The sequence below is a fragment of the Scyliorhinus torazame genome, chromosome 3 (genome assembly GCF_047496885.1).
Source record: "Scyliorhinus torazame isolate Kashiwa2021f chromosome 3, sScyTor2.1, whole genome shotgun sequence".
NCBI lineage: Eukaryota > Metazoa > Chordata > Chondrichthyes > Carcharhiniformes > Scyliorhinidae > Scyliorhinus > Scyliorhinus torazame.
The window spans coordinates 144318977-144340469 of record NC_092709.1 but is presented as its reverse complement, the minus strand read 5'-3'; the positions used below and the strand labels follow the sequence as shown (position 1 = coordinate 144340469).

The following is a 21493-nucleotide window of genomic DNA, read 5'->3' as shown; positions in this document are numbered from 1 at the left end:
GATCGGGGGGTGGTTGTTTACCTTTCTTTGCGTCAGCTCCTGCTGGCGCCAAAAGGTCTGGATCGGCTTTATGTTGCTAATGTTGTAGCAATTGTTCCCGGGGATGGCTGCTTAATATGCAGATGGCTGGGTTGTTGTGATGTTAATGGCTGCAGGTATCGGTCTGTCTGGATTCCCCCAGAGACCTGTTTTACCTGCAGCTGTCCGTTTGAGTCTTGTTGGCTGATTTTCCCATCAGCCTCTTCCGTTCGCCATTTTAGATCGGGGTTTGACCATTCTAATCGGGAATCAGCCATTTTACGTGGCTACATTCCCCTAGCCTTGGCTACTCCAACCCATCTAGAAATTCCTGCATCTCACACTCTCCCCCGGGTGGCTCTGACCTGTACAACCTCTCATAAAACTCCTCAAAAACCTTGTTAATCCGCTCCAGAGCCACCACCAACTTCCCTGCCCTATCCCTCACCTGAAGAATTTCCCTTGCCGCTGCTTCCCTCCGGAGCTGACCTGCTAACATACCTTATCTCCATGTTCATAAACTGCACCCCTTGCTCGTCTCAGTTGGCGCACCGCCTTCCTGGTAGACAGTCGGTCGATGCTCGCCTGTAGTTCCTTCCTCGTTTCCAGCTTCGCTGGGTCCCCATCTTCTGCATATCTCCTATCTACCTCCAACATCTCATCTATTACCCTCTGCCGCACCAACCTCTCCTCTTTGTCCACCCTGGCCTTAAACGAAATTACCTCACCCCTCACCACCGTCTTTAGAGCCTCCTAGACAACTGCCTTTGACACCTCACCCGTTCAGTTGAAACCTACATATTCCTTAATTACCTTTTCAATTTTCTCACAGAACACTTGGTTCCCCAAAAGTCCCACATCTAATTTCCACCCCGGCCTCTGCGCTACCCCCTTCTCAGTACCATATCCACACAATGCGGAGAATGATCTGACACTGCAATTGCCGAGTATTCCACCCCTTAACCCCAGCCAGCAAAGCCTTTCCCACCACAAAAACGTTGATCCGCGAGTGTACCTTATGGACTGCTGAGAAAAACGAGTACTCCCGTTCCCTTGGGTGCAGGAACCTCCAAGGGTCCACCCCTCCCATTTCCACCATTAGCCCAGTCAGCGCCTTCGCCCCCACTGATGGGACCAGCGAGCGCGGCCATGATCTGTCCAACCTTGGCTCCTGCACCAAGTTCCAGTCTCCCCCCACAATCAGTTTGTGTGTGTCCAAGTCGGGGATGGCCCCAAACACCTTCTTCGCGAATCCCACATCGTCCCAATTGGGACCGTATACACTTAACAGCACCACTAATCTCCCCTCCAGTGCCCCTGTCACAATCACATATCTACCCCCTGATCTGCCACCACCTTCTCCATCTGGAAGCGTGCCCTATTGCTGACCAGCACCACTACCCCTCGAGCCCTTCTGTCAAATCCAGAGTGAAACACTTGACTAACCCAGCCCTTTTTAAGTCTCACCTGGTCCTTCACCCTCAAGTGAGTCTCCTGCAGCATTGCCACATTGGCTTTCAAACTTTTAAGATGCGCAAGCACCCGTGACTTCTTGACCTGACCTCCTAGCCCTCTCACGTTCCACCTGACTATCCTTACTGGCGGTCTCTCACGCCCCCCACCTTTCTTATCCACCATCATCATACCACCGGGCCCTGCCCCATAAGCCTGACCCGCCCCTGTCCATTGTTAACATTGAACCCCTTCCCCCCCTCCCAAGAACCCCCCCCCTACATTTCCCCTTGAAAAAACATCTCCCAGCATCAATCCCTTCCTCCCTCTCACTCGCCTCGTAGGCCCATTGAAGCCTGCTATCTCACCTCACCTCCGTTCACTAGCTGACTTTAGTTAGCTAGCGCGGGTGGCTACCCCCGCCAAGATATACCGTCCGCTTCCACCCAGTCCCAGAGAAAGAAAAAAACAAAACCAACAATCCAACCCATACAATTCACTAACATAAGATTTAACCGTCGTAACACAGAACGCCAATCAACCCAACCATTAACTTGAACTCTGTAACAATGCAATGAGAAGTAAATTACAATACACATCAGTAAAAAGAAAGTTGTAGCATTTATACATTTTCCAGCTGCCCAAACACAGTCCACAGTCTCTCTTCCAGTTCCGCTCCTCACATCTGTCCCAAGCCTTCTGCCCTCACGAACGCCTCAGCCGTCTCCGCTGTCTCAAAATAAAAGTCTTTGGTGTTATACGTTACCCTCAGCTTCGCCGGGTACACCATACCAAATCGCACCTCCTTTTTGTACAAAGCCGCCTTCACTTGCCTGAACGCTGCTCGTCTTTTTGCGAACTCCACCGTCAAGTCCTGGTAGATCCGAACCGCAGCATCATCCCACTGCACCTCGCGCTTCTGCTTCGCCCAGCTTAATACCTTCTCCTTCATGCAGAACTTATGGAAGCAGGTAATTACTACCCTTGGCGGCTCATTCACTTTGGGCTTCGGCCTTAATGACAGATGAGCTCAGTCTAGTTCGTACCGGGAGGGGTTCTCACTCTCCCCCATCAGCTCCGCCAACTTCTTAGCGAAGTATTGTGTTGGTCTTGGGCCCTCTGTCCCTTAGGGCAAGCCCACAATTCTCAAACTGTGCCGCCTTGAGCGGTTCTCCAAGTCTTCGAGCTTTGCTCGGAGTCCTCTGTTGACCTCCACCACCCTCCGCAGCTCGACCCCCATCAAGGTGACCTGGTCGCTGTGCCGTGACACGGCCTCCTCCACTTCCTTCATCTTCTCGCCCTGCTCTCTCACCTCGGCCAATGTCTTTGCCACAGCTACCCTCACCGGGGCGATTGCCTCCTCCACCAATGACTTCAATGCGACCACCGTCTCCTTCCTCAAGGCCTCCATGTGCCTCGCGAACTGATTTTCCAGCTCCAATCGCCATCACGTCGGTCATCTTCTCCACCGTAAGTAGTGCGGCCCCACCATGCGGTTCATCTTCCGCCATCCTGTTAGCACTTTTGCTCGTCCTCTCATTCAGTGGCGAACCCGTGTTTGCTCCTTTCTTCGACACTGCTCTTCGCATCCTTTAGCGGCTTATTGTTTTTCCTTTCTTTTCTTCCCCCTTCCACCCTCCTGTCCTTCATCAATCTGAATTTTGAAAAAAAAAACAATTTTTCTTCCTTCACACAAAAAAGACTCCGTCCCCGCTGCTCCGACCTCCGCGGCACGCTGGGCCCAGCGCCTTAGCCCCCGCCGCCCGACACCTGCGCGGGGTTCTTCTTTTAAACCGGCCCCGCTAGCTGTCCGTGACGGCCCCAGAGGCCGACGATAGTCGGGGGGTGAATGGTGACTTGGGGAAATCTTCGAAAGCGCTGCAAATCGTGGCCACCGGCGTGAACTCTTCTTGATGCGGCCGCCCTGCTCGCATACGCCCCAGAAGTCCAGTTTTTTTTCTTTGATAAAAGTCCATACATCGTCCGGCGTTTCAAAGTAGAAGTCCCGTTCCTCATGTGTGACCCACAGGCGCGCTGGGTACAACATCCCGAACTTCACCCCTTCTTAAAGAGGGCTGTTTTTGCCCGATTAAACCCAGCTCGCCTCTTGGCCAAATCCGCACCCAGGTCCTGATAAATGCGCAGCTCACAATTCTCCCACTTGCTGCTCCGTTCCTTCTTGGCCCACCGTAGAACGTGTTCCATGTTCAGGAATCGGTGTAAACGTACCACCATCGCCCTTGGCGGCTCGTTCGCTCGGGGCCTCTTCGCGAGGGCTCGGTGCGCTCTATCCACTTCGAGGGGCTGAGGGAATGCCTCAACCCCCACCAGCTTCTCCAAAATGTTTGTCACATCGGTCCTCACATCCGATCCCTCACTGCCTTCAGGGAGGCTGTCGATTCTCAGATTCTGCCTCCTGGACCTGTTCTACAGGTCCTCCAGCTTCTCCTGCATTCTTTTCTGGCGGTCATTCATCAACTCCACCTTGGTCTCCAGCACGGTTATGTATTCCTCGTGCTCCGACACCTTTTTCTCCATCTCTTGGATCGCTCGTCCGTGGGTCTCCTGATTCTGCACCACCTGATCAATCGAAGCCTTGATCGGGTCCAGCGTGTTTTTCTTAAGCTTGGTGAAGCAATCTTCAAAAAACTTCACCAGCTGCTCCGTCGACCACTGTGCCGTCTCCCCGCGGCCCTTGCTCTCCGCCATGCTGTCCCGCGTTGGCGGCTCTGCTCGCGTCTTCCTTGTAGGACTTTGTCTTCTCATACGGCCACTTCTATTCCAATTCTCCATACACTGGAGGGGAATTTCTCCTCACTATCTCACTCTTCACCGATTTATCCCTGTGGTATTATCAGGTATTGCGGCTGATGACCATTGGTTTAACCTAGGAGTTTACCATTGGCTGTTGATACGTAGCTCCGCCCTGACAGGCGGAGTATAAGAAATGGTGCCGTCCCAGCAGCCTTCACTTTCGGTACCGAAGCTGCTGGGGAACAGTTCTAGTCGATTAAAGCCTTCAGTTATGAAATCACTTCATCTTGAGTGTAATTGATCGTGCATCAATTTAATCGACTAGACTTAAGCTGGAAGGATGGATCTCCGAATCAAACCGGAGTGTCTACAACTCAGCCCCCACGTGGAGAACTCGGCTGCAATATTTAAACACTGGCTGGCGTGCTTTAAAGGCTACCTCGAGACGGCCGGAGGCACCCCCTCAGGAGAACAGAAAATGCATCTCCTGCACTCAAGGGTCAGCCCTGGGATCTACACCCTTATCGAGGAGGCGGAGGACAGTGATGCCGCGATCGAACTATTAAAAGGACATTATATCCGCCCGGAAAGTCAGGTCTACGCACGTCACCTGCTTGCAACTAGACGGCAAAGCCCCGGGGAATCGTTGGAGGATTTCTACCGGGCGCTACTGGTGCTGGGCCGAAACTGTGGCTGCCCGCAAGTTTCGGGGAGCGAGTACACGGAACTTTTAATCAGGGATGCCTTTGTAGCAGGTATGAGCTCCTCAGAGATCCGCCAAAGACTCCTAGAAAAGGACACCCTGGGACTTAGAGAGGCACGGGCCCTGGCAGGGTCCATGGACGTAGCCTGCCAAAACGCGCAGTCCTATGCGCCCGACCGCGCGGCGGCCCCTGGGCTATTCAGTTCATCTGCCATCTCTTTGCTTCCTATTATTACTTCTCCAGCCACATTTTTCAATGGTCCAATGTCTATTTTTGCCTCTCTCTTACCTTTTAATTCCTCACTGATTAACAACTTACTTACCTTGCAGGTCAGCTGTTTAGTTCGGGAGAGAGAGAGAGCCGGGACCTTAGAAACAGCGCGGGAATTTGAAAAAGCGCGGGAGCTGCGAGGCAGAGGGGACCGTTTAAAAGGTCGCTGCCTGGGTGAGGTAAGTACTGATTAACAACTTACTTACCTTGCAGGTCAGCTGTTTAGTTCGGGAGAGAGAGAGAGCCGGGACCTTAGAAACAGCGCGGGAATTTGAAAAAGCGCGGGAGCTGCGAGGCAGAGGGGACCGTTTAAAAGGTCGCTGCCTGGGTGAGGTAAGTACTGATTAACAACTTACTTACCTTGCAGGTCAGCTGTTTAGTTCGGGAGAGAGAGCCGGGACCTTAGAAACAGCGCGTGAATTTGAAAAAGCGCGGGAGCTGCGAGGCAGAGGGGACAGTTTAAAAGGTCGCGGCGTGGGTGAGGTAAGTACTGCTTAACAACTTCCTTACCTTGCAGGCCCAGTCGATTTCAGCAGGAGCGGAGCAGGCTAGTTCATTTCAGCGGTGGCAGTGCGGTAGTGATTTCTGGGGGGTAAGTCTCTCCTTTAAATTTAAAAAAAAAATTTTAGTGTTTAAGGTGGGAACAGGAAGTCGACCCGCGGACTTCTGGGAAGACCCTCACAAATAAATTCTGGTGGAGAGGAAACCCGAGACACTACACGTGTAGTGTCTCTCACTCGCCCTCCTCCTCTAACCTAATAATAAAACCCATTGGTGTGAGGTAATTACCATATTTTATTATTGTTATTATTATTTTTTTTTTACATAAAAAATTTAATTTAGTTGTTAGCCAGATCTTGGTAGAAAGTTCGAGGGATGGCAGGGAAGGGAGTGCAATGTTCCTCCTGCAGGATGTTTGAGGTGAGGGATGCAGTTAGTGTCCCTGCTGATTTTACCTGCAGGAAGTGCTGCCATCTCCAGCTCCTCCAAGACTGAGTTAGGGAACTGGAGCTGGAGTTGGAAGAACTTCGGATCATTCGGGAGGCAGAAGGGGTCATCGATAGCAGCTTCAGGGAATTAGTTACACCAAAGATTGGAGATAGGTGGGTAACTGTAAGAGGGACTGGGAAGAAGCAGTCAGTGCAGGAATCCCCTGCGGTCGTTCCCCTGAGAAACAAGTATACCGCTCTGGATACTTGTGGGGGGGACGACTTACCAGGGGTAAGCCATGGGGTACGGGCCTCTGGCACGGAGTCTGTCCCTGTTGCTCAGAAGGGCAGGGGGGAGAGGAGCAGAGCATTAGTAATTGGGGACTCGATAGTCAGGGGCACAGATAGGAGATTTTGTGGGAGCGTGAGAGACTCACGTTTGGTATGTTGCCTCCCAGGTGCAAGGGTACGTGATGTCTCGGATCGTGTTTTCCGGGTCCTTAAGGGGGAGGGGGAGCAGCCCCAAGTCGTGGTCCACATTGGCACTAACGACATAGGTAGGAAAGGGGATAAGGATGTCAGGCAGGCTTTCAGGGAGCTAGGATGGAAGCTCAGAACTAGAACAAACAGAGTTGTTATCTCTGGGTTGTTGCCCGTGCCACGTGATAGTGAGATGAGGAATAGGGAGAGAGAGCAATTAAACACGTGGCTACAGGGATGGTGCAGATGGGAGGGATTCAGATTTCTGGATAACTGGGGCTCTTTCTGGGGAAGGTGGGACCTCTACAGACAGGATGGTCTACATCTGAACCTGAGGGGCACAAATATCCTGCGGGGGGAGATTTGTTAGTGCTCTTTGGGGGGGTTTAAACTATTGCAGCAGGGGCATGGGAACCTGGATTGTAGTTTTAGGGTAAGGGAGAATGAGAGTATAGAGGTCAGGAGCACAGATTTGACGTCGCAGGAGGGGGCCAGTGTTCAGGTAGGTGGTTTGAAGTGTGTCTACTTCAATGCCAGGAGTATACGAAATAAGGTAGGGGAACTGGCAGCATGGGTTGGTACCTGGGACTTCGATGTTGTGGCCATTTCGGAGACATGGATAGAGCAGGGACAGGAATGGATGTTGCAGGTTCCGGGGTTTAGGTGTTTTAGTAAGCTCAGAGAAGGAGGCAAAAGAGGGGGAGGTGTGGCGCTGCTAGTCAAGAGCAGTATTACGGTGGCGGAGAGGATGCTAGATGGGGACTCATCTTCCGAGGTAGTATGGGCTGAGGTTAGAAACAGGAAAGGAGAGGTCACACTGTTGGGAGTCTTCTGTAGGCCTCCAAATAGTTCTAGGGATGTAGAGGAAAGGATGGCGAGGATGATCCTGGATAAGAGCGAAAGTAACAGGGTAGTTATTATGGGAGACTTTAACTTTCCAAATATTGACTGGAAAAGATATAGTTCGAGTACATTAGATGGGTCGTTTTTTGTACAGTGTGTGCAGGAGGGTTTCCTGACACAGTTTGTTGACAGGCCAACAAGAGGCGAGGCCACGTTGGATTTGGTTTTGGGTAATGAACCAGGCCAGGTGTTGGATTTGGAGGTAGGAGAGCACTTTGGGGACAGTGGCCACAATTCGGTGACGTTTACGTTAAGGATGGAAAGGGATAAGTATACACCGCAGGGCAAGAGTTATAGCTGGGGGAAGGGAAATTATGATGCCATTAGACGTGACTTGGGGGGGATAAGGTGGAGAAGTAGGCTGCAAGTGTTGGACACACTGGATAAGTGGAGCTTGTTCAAGGATCAGCTACTGCGTGTTCTTGATAAGTATGTACCGGTCAGGCAGGGAGGAAGGTGCCGAGCGAGGGAACCGTGGTTTACCAAAGAAGTGGAATCTCTTGTTAAGAGGAAGAAGGAGGCCTATGTGAAGATGAGGTGTGAAGTTTCAGTTGGGGCGATGGATAGTTACCAGGTAGCGAGGAAGGATCTAAAGAGAGAGCTAAGACGAGCAAGGAGGGGACATGAGAAGTATTTGGCAGGAAGGATCAAGGAAAACCCAAAAGCTTTCTATAGGTATGTCAGGAATAAGCGAATGACTAGGGAAAGAGTAGGACCAGTCAAGGACAGGGATGGGAAGTTGTGTGTAGAGTCTGAAGAGATAGGCGAGATACTAAATGAATATTTTTCGTCAGTATTCACTCAGGAAAAAGATAATGTTGTGGAGGAGAATGCTGAGCTCCAGGTAAATAGATTAGATGGCATTGAGGTACGTAGGGAAGAGGTGTTGGCAATTCTGGACAGGCTGAAAATAGATAAGTCCCCGGGACCTGATGGGATTTATCCTAGGATTCTCTGGGAGGCCAGGGAAGAGATTGCTGGACCATTGGCTTTGATTTTTATGTCATCATTGGCTACAGGAATAGTGCCAGAGGACTGGAGGATAGCAAATGTGGTCCCTTTGTTCAAAAAGGGGAGCAGAGACAACCCCGGCAACTATAGACCGGTGAGCCTCACGTCTGTAGTGGGTAAAGTCTTGGAGGGGATTATAAGAGACAAGATTTATAATCATCTAGATAGGAATAATATGATCAGGGATAGTCAGCATGGCTTTGTGAAGGGTAGGTCATGCCTCATAAACCTTATCGAGTTCTTTGAGAGGGTGACTGAACAGGTAGACGAGGGTAGAGCAGTTGATGTGGTGTATATGGATTTCAGCAAAGCGTTTGATAAGGTTCCCCACGGTAGGCTATTGCAGAAAATATGGAGGCTGGGGATTGAGGGTGATTTAGAGATGTGGATCAGAAATTGGCTCGCTGAAAGAAGACAGAGGGTGGTGGTTGATGGGAAATGTTCAGAATGGAGTTCAGTCACAAGTGGAGTACCACAAGGATCTGTTCTGGGGCCGTTGCTGTTTGTCATTTTTATCAATGACCTAGAGGAAGGCGCAGAAGGGTGGGTGAGTAAATTTGCAGACGATACTAAAGTCGGTGGTGTTGTCGATAGTGTGGAAGGATGTAGCAGGTTACAGAGGGATATAGATAAGCTGCAGAGCTGGGCTGAGAGGTGGCAAATGGAGTTTAATGTAGAGAAGTGTGAGGTGATTCACTTTGGAAGGAATAACAGGAATGTGGAATATGTGGCTAATGGTAAAGTTCTTGAAAGTGTGGATGAGCAGAGGGATCTAGGTGTCCATGTACATAGATCCCTTAAAGTTGCCACCCAGGTTGATAGGGTTGTGAAGAAGGCCTATGGAGTGTTGGCCTTTATTGGTAGAGGGATTGAGTTCCGGAGTCAGGAGGTCATGTTGCAGCTGTACAGAACTCTGGTACGGCCGCATTTGGAGTATTGCGTACAGTTCTGGTCACCGCATTATAGGAAGGACGTGGAGGCTTTGGAGCGGGTGCAGAGGAGATTTACCAGGACGTTGCCTGGTATGGAGGGAAAATCTTATGAGGAAAGGCTGATGGACTTGAGGTTGTTTTCGTTGGAGAGAAGAAGGTTAAGAGGAGACTTAATAGAGGCATACAAAATGATCAGGGGGTTGGATAGGGTGGACAGTGAGAGCCTTCTCCCGCGGATGGAAATGGCTGGCACGAGGGGACATAGCTTTAAACTGAGGGGTAATAGATATAGGACAGAAGTCAGAGGTAGGTTCTTTACGCAAAGAGTAGTGAGGCCGTGGAATGCCCTACCTGCTACAGTAGTGAACTCGCCAACATTGAGGGTATTTAAAAGTTTATTGGATAAACATATGGATGATAATGGTATAGTGTAGGTTAGATGGCTTTTGTTTCGGTGCAACATCGTGGGCCGAAGGGCCTGTACTGCGCTGTATTGTTCTATGTTCTATGTTCTATGAAAGAAACTCTTCCTATCTTCTTTTACATTACTAGCTAACTTGCACTCATATTTTATCTTCTCTCCCCTTATTGCTTTTTTTAGTTGTCCTCTGCTCGCTTTTAAATGATTTCCAATCCTCTGGCTCCCCACTAATGCTTGTCACTCTGTATGCTTGTTCTTTTGCTTTCATGCTGTCCCAAACTTCCCTCGTCAACCATGGATGCCTTGTCCTGCCCTTAACATGTTTCCTCCTCCTTGGGATGAATTTCTGCTGTGCCTCCCGAATAACCCCCCAAAACTCCTGCCATTGCAGTTGCACTGTCTTCCCTGCTAGTCTCCTTTTCCAATCAACTCTGGCCAGCTCCTCCCTCATGTCTTTGTAGTTATCCTTATTTAATTGTAATACCATTACATCTGACTCCAGCTTCTCCCTCTCAAACTGCAGGGTAAATTCTATCATATTGTGGCCACTGCTCCCAAGGGTTCCTTCACCATAAGATCCCTAATCAAGTCTGCCTCATTACACATCACCAAATCCAGAATTGCCTGTTCCCTAGTGGGCTCTACCACAAGCTGCTCCAAAAAAACCATCTCTTAAACATTCCACAAATACCTTTTCTTGGGATACACTACCAACCTGATTTTCCCAGTCCATGTGCATATTGAAGTCATCCATGATTATTGTGATATTGCCTTTTTTACATGCTTTCTCTATCTCCTGATATATTTTCTTCCCTCCATCCTGACTATCGCTAGGGGGCCTGTACATAACTCCCATCAGGGTCTATTTACCGTTGCGATTCCACAACTCTACCCACAGAGATTCTATGCCTTCTGATTCTATATCGCTCCTTGCTATCGATTTAACTGGTTTAGGTGAAGTGGATGTTTTGAGCCGCCTGGGCATATAGGGCCTCCGTGTCGGTGCGGATGCACCTTTACACCGAGATCTGAGAGATCCAGGACAGGTCCCCACTCGGCTCCTGGAAGGACCGCGTCGCATAACGATTCAGGGCGACCGTCATCTTGACAGCCACCGGGAGCGGGTGTCCTCTCCCATACCACCGCGGTGCCAGGCGTGCCATCATATGGCAGATATGTCACACTGTCTCCCTCCTCAGCCAGAGTCTTCGACGGCATGCTCGGTCCGGCAGATCCTCGAATGACAGGCACTGCCGGTTCACACGAGGCCTCATGCAAAGCATTCTTTAAAAAAAAAAAAAAATTTTTTAGAGTACCCAATTATTTTTCTTTTCCAATTAAGGGGCAATTTAGTGTGGCCAATTCACCTAACCAGCACATCTTTGGGTTGTGGGGGTGAAACTCATACAGACACGGGGAGAATGTGCAAACTCCACACGGCAAGTGACCCAGGGCCAGGATTCGAACCCGGGTTCTCAGCGCGTAATCCCAGTGCTAACCACTGCGCCATGTGCCACCCTCGTGCAGTGCATTCTTGGCACCTGCCTGCCCTCGGCCTGTTGGGTGGCTCACTCTCTATCCTGGGCGGCTGTCCCCTGTCCCTCTGCGGTCGGCTCCGCTGCTGCAGCTTCCTCCTCCTTGAGCACCTCCAGCTTGTACAGCCGCAGGGCATCCCCCAGAACTGCGGCGACTAGCAGGTAGGCCACCATTGCCGTTGAATTCCAATATCCATTGTCTCTAGGGGGTGAAAGGCCGACATGTTAGCATGATGCATACTCCCGTGCCGAACCGGCTACATAGTGGTCCCAATTGGCACTCCAGGCTCTGCCCCCGCATCCCCCTTCTCCATCCACGCATACCTGGCCCCATCGGTGGCCTGCACCATGGGGGCCTCTGGTCCTGGTGCCTGTCCTTGATGCCAAGGATATCAGCTGCCTTGCCAGGGGTATGCTCCACAGCCCCCACCCGGCCCCCGTAGAGGCTACTGTGGGCATTGCCCTGGATGGGCCGCTGGAAGGTGGTGGCTGGGTGGGGGTGTATGGCAGAAGGGGGGGTGTCACTCTGCAGAACCAGGGGCCAAGGTGGGTGGTCAGTGGGTGTGCAGCAAGATGGCTGCTTTGAAGGCCGCAGTAATGGCAGTCCAGGACTGGACACCGTCCCAATCCCGTGAGTGGTCACCCTGGCCATTTGCCTATTCCGCCTTCACCCCCTCCCCCCGGCCCCGGCAGGGCACCCACATGCCAGCCGGCCTGTCCAGTATCTGGCCCAGCAGCTCACAGTCGCTCCTCTCTGTGTCCTATCTCCTCTTTCTCTCCCTCATCATCCATGACATCGGCTTCACAGTTTTTAAAGGCACAAGTGAACTGATTCGTCGGGAACTCGGCTCATCGGAGGAGAATCGCGGAGTACCCAGAGAATACTGGGCCGGGCCCACTACTGATATGTAGACGGTGTTTACTGTTCTGGAAAGCATTGACACCGCTGTTGAGGTGACGGAAAATTGCGATTTGGTGCCAAATCGGCGCCTGCCGGGATTTTGACTTCAGAACCTATTCTCCGTCCAATTATGTTTACTGATTCCGGTGTTGGCCAATGGAGAAATCCGCCCAGAATTTTTTCTTTTAAAATATGGAAAAATATTGGGCGCGATTCTCCACTCCCACGCCGGTTGGGAGAATCGCCTGGGCCGCCGGAATTTCTGGGGACGCCGGTCCGACGCCCTCCCGCGATTCTCCCAAGCAGCGGGAACAGGCCGGTCGAGTTTCGCGGACCGCAGGCCGGAGGATCGCCGGAGATACCCAAAATGGCGATTCTCCGGCACCCCCGCTATTCTGAGGCCCGGATGGGCCGAGCGGCCAGGCCAAAACGGCGGGATCCCCCCGGCGCCGTCCACACCTGGTCGCTACAGTCGTGGGCAGTGCGTGAACGCTGGGGGGGCGGCCTGTGGGGGGGCGAGGGGGGATCCTGCACCGGGCTTCACCTTGAATGTGGGGTGGCCCGCGATCGGTGCCCACCGATCGTCGGGCTGTCCTCTCTGAAGGAGGACCTCCTTCCTTCCGCGGCCCCGCAAGATCCGTCCCCCATCTTCTTGCGGGGCGGATTTGGACAGGACGGTAACCGCGCATGCGCGGATGACGCCCGTTATGCGGCGCCGGCCGCGTCATCTATTCGGCGCTACTTTTACGTGGGCGACAAGGCCTGGCGCGGGTAGATGACGCGGCCCCGATACTGGCCCATTGTCAGGGCCTGAATCGGTCGGGACCGGGGCCGTTCCGCGCCGGCGTGAACCTCGACGGCGCGGCCACTTCGGTGTGCGGGTGGAGAATCCCGCCCATTTAATTAGGTGGACACTTGGAAGCTAACCTTGATTTCTTTACAAAAAAGTTCATGAGCGGGATTCTCCATCCATTTGTGTCAGCAGAATTCTCCAGTCCAGTTGCAGCAGTTTTGGCTAAGCGGCAAATTCTCAGTCCTCACTGAGTATGGTAGCGGGGAGGACTTGCACTGGAGAATCCCGGCCCATAAATACACCCTGGACTGTCAACAACCATGCCCAGTAACATTGGGTGCGATCTTCCCAAAAGGGTGAGCGCGATTAGCCGTGTGTTTCCTGCACTCGCAGTGTCGAGAAACATATGGCTATTCAACGCGACTCACGTTGAATAAGGGGCCTAAATGGGGAACGCGGGTCCAAGACTGCACAGAGCCCTGTTTTTTACAATGGGGAGCTCCACTCACCAAAACACCTTTGCGGCGACAGATGAATGCCATTTTTAATTTAATCCCAAAGCCTCGGGTACCTCGAGAATCTGCACATTAGAGTAAGACTTACTGCCTCGCTCTAATATGCAGATTTGCCAAATTCTGATCCCACCCATTGTGGGCGGGATTCCCCTTGCAACGTCTCACAAGACGTTTAATCTCGTGAGGCGTTGCAAGCCAGGTAGATCTCTGGAGCAGAGTCTCCCGGCTTTCACCGGCCACACTGCGCCGCAGCGAGATGTTTTTCCGGCACAGCATGGCCGGAGATCGCGCCTATAACTTCAGTTAACTGATCAACATGGCACTTGATGGGGGAATAGTGGTTGGCACTGCAATTATTTTGACTGATGGAAAAAAAATGGTTTATATGGAAAGGATAGTTTGATTTACTGGAAATCACGGGCAGAATATTACTAGAATTTGGGAAAGTGTCAAGCTCGGACTGAAAACTGGGGCGAAATTCTCCCCCAACAACGCGGTGTCCGCCGACTGGCGCCCAAAACGGCGCCAATCAGACGCGCATCGCGCCGCCCTAAAGGTGCGGAATGCTCCGCATCTTTGGGGGCCTAGCCCCGACATTGAGGGGCTAGGCCGGCGCCGGAGCGATTTCCACCCCGCCAGCTGGCGGCAACGGCGTTTGTTGCCCCGCCAGTGGGGGCGGAAATGACATCCCTGGGCGGCGCATGCGCGGGAGTGTCAGCGGCCACTGACAGTTTCCCGCGCATGCGCAGTGGGGAGAGTCTCTTCCACCTCCGCCATGGTGGAGGCCGTTGCGGAGGCGGAAGGGAAAGAGTGCCCCCACGGCACAGGCCCGCCCGCGGATCGGTGGGCCCCGATCGCGGGCCAGGCCACCGTGGGGGCACCCCCCGGGGTCAGATCGCCCCGCGCCCCCCCCTGGACCCCGGAGCCCGCCCACGCCGCCGGTAAATACCCACTTTAATTTACGCCGGTGGGACAGGCAATTTCTCGGCGGGACTTCGGCCCATCCGGGCCTGAGAATTGAGCGGGGGGGGCCCGCCAACCGGCGCGGCCCGATTCCCGCCCAATCTCCGGTACCGGAGACTTCGGCAACCGGCAGGGGCGGGATTCACGGCGGCCAACGGCCATTCTCCGACCCGCTGGGGGGTCGGAGAATGACGCCCCTGGTGTCTAACTCTCCAATTGCACAGAACAGTTTTCTCTCCAAATATTGACCCTTTAAGAGAAAAAAGTGACTGGGCATGGTTTATGCCATCGCCCTGAGGATGGGGCCTCACAGAGCTGGCAAGCAGCTCCAGAGTTCGGGGGTGTCATCTTTAAACCCCAGACCACATCACGGGGATTTGGGGGGCTCAACCCCACCCCCACGCAACAATGCTCACCGGCATTCCCCCCCCCCCCCCCCAACAACATTCATCGTCATCATTCCACCCCCATCAACACCACAAAAATATACCCGACAGCCCCCCCCGTGTCTGCTCTCTCCCATCACTACATCCCACCTATGGGGATCCCAATAGGGTTTGCCCCTGACACAGGTTGGCACTGTGCCAACCTGGCTGCCAACCTCTGCCAGGGTCCCTCTCCCCCAACTGAGGGCTATACTTACCTCTGCGCCCTTGACTGCCTTACGTCTGGCCAAACTGTTTGTAAACCTCGCAAATTTGACATGAATATTTAGTGGGGGGCAGGGGTCATGTGGCAGGGAGCCCACTAATAAGACGTAAATTGATGGAATTACACTCAAATGAGATTTATTCCCATGTGATGTCGCCAGCAAGGGGTGGGCAAAATTGGCAAACTATCTCTCTGGCAAGAATTATTGGGCGGGATTCTGCACTCCCACGCCGAAGTGGCCGCGCCGTCGTGAACGCCGTCGAGATTCACGACGGCGCGGAACGGCCCCGGTCCCAACCGATTTATGCCCTGACAATGGGCCAGTATCGGGGCCGCGTCATCTACATGCGCCAGGCCTTGTCGCCTGCATAAAACCGGCGCCGCATAGATGACGCGGCCGGCGCTGCATAACGGACGTCATCCGCGCATTGCCGTCCTCTCTAAGTCCGCCCCGCAAGATGGGGGACAGATCTTGCGGGGCCGCGGAAGGAAGGAGGTCCTCCTTCAGAGAGGACGGCCCGACGATCGGTGGGCACCGATCGCGGGGCCACCCCACATTCCAGGTGAAGCCCGGTGCAGGATCCCCCCTCGCCCCCCCACAGGCCGCCCCCCCCAGCGTTCACGCACCGCCCACGACTGCAGCGACCAGGTGTGGACGTCGCCAAGGGGAACCTGCCATTTTGGCCTGGCCGCTCGGCCCAACCGGGCCTCAGAATGGCAGGGGTGCCGGAGAATCGCCATTTTCGGTGTCCCCGGTGATTCTCCGGCCTGCGGCCCGCGAAACCCGACCGGGCCGTTCCCGCCGCTTGGGAGAATCGCGGGAGGGCGTCGGACCGGCGTCCCCGGAAATTTTGGTGGCCCAGGCGATTCTCCCAACCGGCGTGGGAGTGGAGAATCGCGTCCCATGTTTTTCAATTCTTACAGGATTTTCCACCCGTGCTACCGACCCCGCAGATGACTAGTAATAATAATAATTATTATTGCCACAAGTAGGCTTACATTAACGCCGCAATGAAGTTACTGTGAAAATCCCCTAGTCGCCACATTCCGGTGCCTGCTCGGGTACACAGAGGGAGAATTCAGAATGTCCAATTCACTGAACAGCCCGTCTTTCGGGACTTGTGGGAGGAAACCGGAGCACTTGGAGGAAACCCATGCAGACACAGGGAAAACGTGCAGACTCCACACAGACCGTGACCCAAGCGGAGATCGAACCCGAGACCCTGGCGCTGTGAAGCAGCAGTGCTACTGTGTGGGCTTAAAAGTGTCCCCCACATGTCAGAGATGAGCTTTAAGTTTTGAACTTGTTTTATTGAGTCAAGTTGGGACTGAACTAAGGAATGGAAAAGCTGCCCAGCTCTCACTCGCTTTGCCTTGTCAGTTATCCAGCTTGGAATGATCACCTCAGTGGAACATGTCAGTCTTCAGAAACCGAGGGACTGAAACGAGGGATTGATTTCAGCTATACTTTCCTCCCACCAAAGCTCGGTTGGTAAGACACTTCCAGTCATCTACTAAGACTAGTGCTCTGTCTTCACACAAGGGAACGCCAGTTCTACAGCATCAAAACCCTGTGAACTTTATCTTTGTCTTTATAAAGTCTATTTTCTAAAACCCATCTCTGCAGAGACCCTATCTGTTTGCCCTTTGTGCACATACTGTGGAATTTTAAAAAGGGTAGTTATATTTCCAGGTTACAATTGCGTGTTAAATAGTTCTTGCAACTTTTAAAAAAAAAGTTTTGTTTTATAATAAACCAATCATTCTGATTTGATTGAAGTGAGCCTAATTAAAATCTCTTATTCTGGGTCTAACAGTAGTGAAGGAAAATAGTTTGTCATTTTGGTGAGTTAATTAAACGTTTAAACTAATAGTACAACCTGTATATTACTGTGCACTCCTCCTATCCTGGTCATATGACTTTTAATAGTTTTCTAAGAGTTCTTAATCCTTTTTCAACCTGAAGTCTGGGTGGTAAGGTTGTGCATCATTATCAAGTACTAAATGTTTCTGTTTTACCTAGGTGTAGTGCTATGAGATTTAATATTGCAAGTCACATTCCGGTTTGCAGGGAGCAAAGATCTGCTTACTGGGGTGTTTTCTGATGTTGAAACAAGAGAAATATTTGGGTAAAACCGAAAGATGTAAAAAGAGTAATTACTCAATTTTGATTTTTTAATAAACAATTGAATAATTCCAAACAGTACTGAGAATAAATTAGTTCTTTCTATGAAACAAAAACACATACATTTCCAGAATAACAATAAATGTACAATATGGGCTAGGGTATCTTTATCTGCTCTACTGCATTATTTTGATTTCTGGTTTAAAGGCTGCCAGTAACTATAGTTCATGGTGCACCTTTTCAGTTTTATCAGTCTTATTTCTTCTTTTCCACAGGTTTCCAAGTACAATTCCAGAAAGCAGTATAAATCCCAATGTCCGATTCAAATTGAACTTCTTCCAGCAATCTTGAGGATTATTTATGTCCAATGAGTATATCTATTTTTGAAAGAACAGTTTGCATTTAAATAAAATGGCATTGTAAAGTGGACAAAATGTTCTACTTAAAGGGTTAGTTGAAAGAGAATGGCCATAAAAAGTTTGTATTATGGTTGATGTAACATTGTTTGTCATTGTTTAAATAAATAAAGATTTGGCCAGTTCGTGTTGATAACTTGATAATCTTGAAAGTCAGTCATCTCCTATTGATAGAATACCAGCTGGTCTTTAAAATGAGAATTTATTGATATCTAAACTGAATTTTTCTTGAGGAATTTCTTCTTCCACAATTTGTTTTTCAGCAACAAAGGCAGAGTTAATTCTCCCTTGGACTTGCCACCAACCCCCCCACCCCCCCCAACCCATATCTCTAATACCCTCCAACCTCACAACGTTCTGACATATGTGTGCTCCTCTAATTCTGGTCTCTTGTGAGTTCCAACCTTAAGTGCCCCACTGGTGGTAGCCATACCTCCAGTTGCCAGACTTCAAGCTCTGGAATTCCCACTCTACGGTTCTCTGTCTCTCACCAATTGCTTGCCTCCTTTTTTAAAAAAAATGTATTTTATTACAAACATGTATCAAAACAGGTTACAGGAAATAAACACCCTGGGAAACATGCTTCCCAGCAATCGACTATAAAGTCTGTACAGGTTTGTCCCCTTTTTCACACCTCCTCCCCCGCAACGAATGGCTCCTCAAACACGGTCACAAACATCCCCCACCATTTTTTAAACCCCCCCTGCAGAGCCCCTTAACTCATACTTCATCTTCTCCAACCGCAGGAAGTCGTACAGATCACCCAACGAGGCCGCTACCCCCGGCGGCGATGCCAACCGCTACTCCAGCACAATTTGTATACTCCCGTATACACTACCCATCCCCATGGCTCAAATCCATGATTCTCGCACAGCAGCGTTAGCACCGACAACCCTTCCACCTAAAATACCTCCTCAACTGATTCCATATCTTCACCACTGACTGCACCACCGGGCTCCCTGAATACCTACTCGGAGCCATTGGCAACGCTGCCATCACCATAGCCCTCAAACTAAACCCCTTACAAGATTCCTCCATCCTAACCCACTCTACCCCTTCTCCTTCCCACCACCGTCACATCTTGTCCACATTTGCCGCCCAATAATAATGAAGCAAATTCGGCAACGCCATGCTGCCTCTGCCTCTGTAGCAGGGTCTTTCCCACCCTCGGCACCTTCCCCGCCCATACAAAGTCGGAAATGATCGTGTCCACTTTCCAAAAAAAAGATCGGGAAAGCCTGAAAGATAAACAAGAACCTTGGCAGAATATTTGTTTTCACCACTTGGACCCGCCCCGCCAACGTTAAGTGCAATGTATCCCACCTCTTAAGATCCTCCCTGGCCTCCTCCACCAGCTTTGTTAAGTTCCACTTATGGAGCCCCGTATCCCTCGCTACCTGAATCCCCAAATACCTAAACCTTCGCTACCGTAAATGGCATGCCCGCCCTAAATTAGCCCGCTGTCCCAGCTCATTCACCAGGAATACCTCGCTTTTCCCTATATTCTGTTTGTACCCAGAGAACCCTCCAAACCTCTCAGCAGGCCCATAATCCTTCCCATACTCTCCAATGGATCCGAAACATACAGCAAGAGGTCATCGGCATAGAGCGACACCCGATGCTGACTCTGTCCCCTCATGATCCCATGAGAGTCATCGCCAACGGCTCTATGGGCAGCGCAAACAGCAACGACGACAGTGGGCACCCCTGCCTCGTACCCCTGTGTAAGTCAAAGCTTTGTGAGCTCATATCACTCGTCCTCACAGTAACTTCATTGAAGCCTACTTGTGACAATAAGCAATTATTATTATTGAACTTATTTAACAGTCTCCTATGCAGCACCTTGTCAAAGGCCTTCTGGAAATCAAAATAAATCACGTCCACTGATTCTCCTTTGTCTAACTTCCCTGTTACCTCCTCAAAGGACTCTTAAAAGATTTGTCAGGCACGACCTCCCTTTGACAAAGCCATGCTGACTCAGTCCTATTTTACCATGCACTCCCAAGTACTTTGCGATCTCATCTTTAACAACAGACTCTAAAATCTTACCAATGAACAAAGTCAGGCTAACTGGCCTATAATTTCCCATCTTCTGCCTCTATCCCTTCTTTTTATCTATTTATTTTATTTATTTATAAATTTAGAGTACCCAATTCATTTTTATCAATTAAGGGGCAATTTAGCGTGGCCAATTCACCTACCCTGCACATCTTTGGGGCGTGGGGGCGAAACCCACGCAAACATGGGGAGAATGTGCAAATTCCACATGGACGGTGACCCAGAGGCAGGATCGAACCTGGGACCTCGGTGCCGTGAGACAGCAGTGCTACCACTGTGCCACCATGCTGCCCTGCCTCACTCCCTTCTTAAACAGTGGTGTTTTATTCGCCACTTCCCAGTCCTATGGGACCTTCCTGCCTCCAGTGATTCCTCAAAGATCATCACCAATGCCACATCCGTGTTCAACAGTACCCACCCTTACATTTATTGTCGAGGAGAAACTAGAACAAGCGGGCTAGAAAAAGAACGTTTGGGATAAAATGATGGGGTGATTACGTGGGGTGAAGGGGGGGGGGAAATGGGGGAAGAGATGATTTCCCAAGTTGTTAATCCTGCGACCCTGTAACTTTTCTCTCTTCCCCATGTCGGGGGGGAGGGAGGATGGGGAGCTGGGGGCACCGGCCATTGGGGGCGGGGCCAAATGGGTAGCGCGGGCTTTGTTCCCGCGCTATGGTAATCATGGCGGGAACAAGGAAGCAGGAAGGAGGGGGCCTCGCACAGTGGGGGTCGAGGTCACGTGGGGGAAGCCGAGGTCGGCCAGAGTTTGCTGACTTCTGGGAGCAGCATGGGGGGTGCAATTACGCTAGAAAGGGATCTAGCGGGGGGGGGTGGTTAACTGGGTTGCTGCTGCTGGGGAGAAGGGGGAGCTGGTATGGGGTGGGGTGGTCGGGGCGGGAGGGCGCCGTTGGGGGGAGATACGGCTACGTGGGAACCGGGAGAGGAGCCGGATTGAAAAAGGAGATGGTTGTCGACAAGGGGGGGGGGTAAAGAGCCCCCCAACCCGGCTGATCACGTGGAATGTGAGAGGGCTGAACGGGCCGATTAAGAGGGCACGGGTACTCGCACACCTAAAAAAACTTAAGGCAACAAACAAAGAACAAAGAAATGTACAGCACAGGAACAGGCCCTTCGGCCCTCCAAGCCCGTGCCGACCATACTGCCCGACTAAACTACAATCTTCTACACTTCCTGGGTCCGTATCCTTCTATTCCCATCCTATTCATATATTTGTCAAGATGCCCCTTGAATGTCCCTATCGTCCCTGCTTCCACTACCTCCTCCGGTAGTGAGTTCCAGGCACCCACTACCCTCTGTGTAAAAAACTTGCCTCGTACATCTACTCTAAACCTTGTGGTTATGCTGCAGGAGACGCATCTGAAACTGATAGACCAGGTCAGACTACGCAAAGGATGGGTGGGGCAGGTGTTTCATTCGGGGCTAGACACAAAAAACAGGGGGGTGGCTATATTAGTGGGGAAGCGGGTAATGTTTGAGGCAAAGATCATAGTGGCGGATAGTGGGGGCAGATACGTGATGGTGATTGGCAGATTGCAAGGGGAGGCAGTGGTTTTAGTGAACGTATATGCCCCGAACTGGGATGATGCCAATTTTATGAGGCGTATGTTGGGACGCATCCCGGACCTAGAGGCGGGAAAGTTG

The 21493-nt window shown here is 51.4% G+C and overlaps 1 protein-coding gene and 1 long non-coding RNA gene across 2 annotated transcripts in view; one reads left to right on the top strand and one right to left on the bottom strand.

Annotated features, from left to right (window-relative positions):
- Positions 1-17898, top strand: part of LOC140408730 (uncharacterized) — a 97866-nt gene extending 79968 nt beyond the window's left edge. Inside the window, exon 3 of the long non-coding RNA XR_011940180.1 lies at positions 17633-17898. This is a non-coding gene — a long non-coding RNA (uncharacterized lncRNA). The remainder of the gene's footprint in view (positions 1-17632) is intronic.
- The window catches only part of coq2 (coenzyme Q2 4-hydroxybenzoate polyprenyltransferase), a 65751-nt gene continuing 61651 nt past the window's right edge, over positions 17394-21493 (bottom strand). The window contains exon 7 of the mRNA XM_072496344.1: positions 17394-17734. Within this exon, the coding sequence (XP_072352445.1) occupies positions 17576-17734 (159 nt within the window). The 3' untranslated portion in view covers positions 17394-17575. The remainder of the gene's footprint in view (positions 17735-21493) is intronic.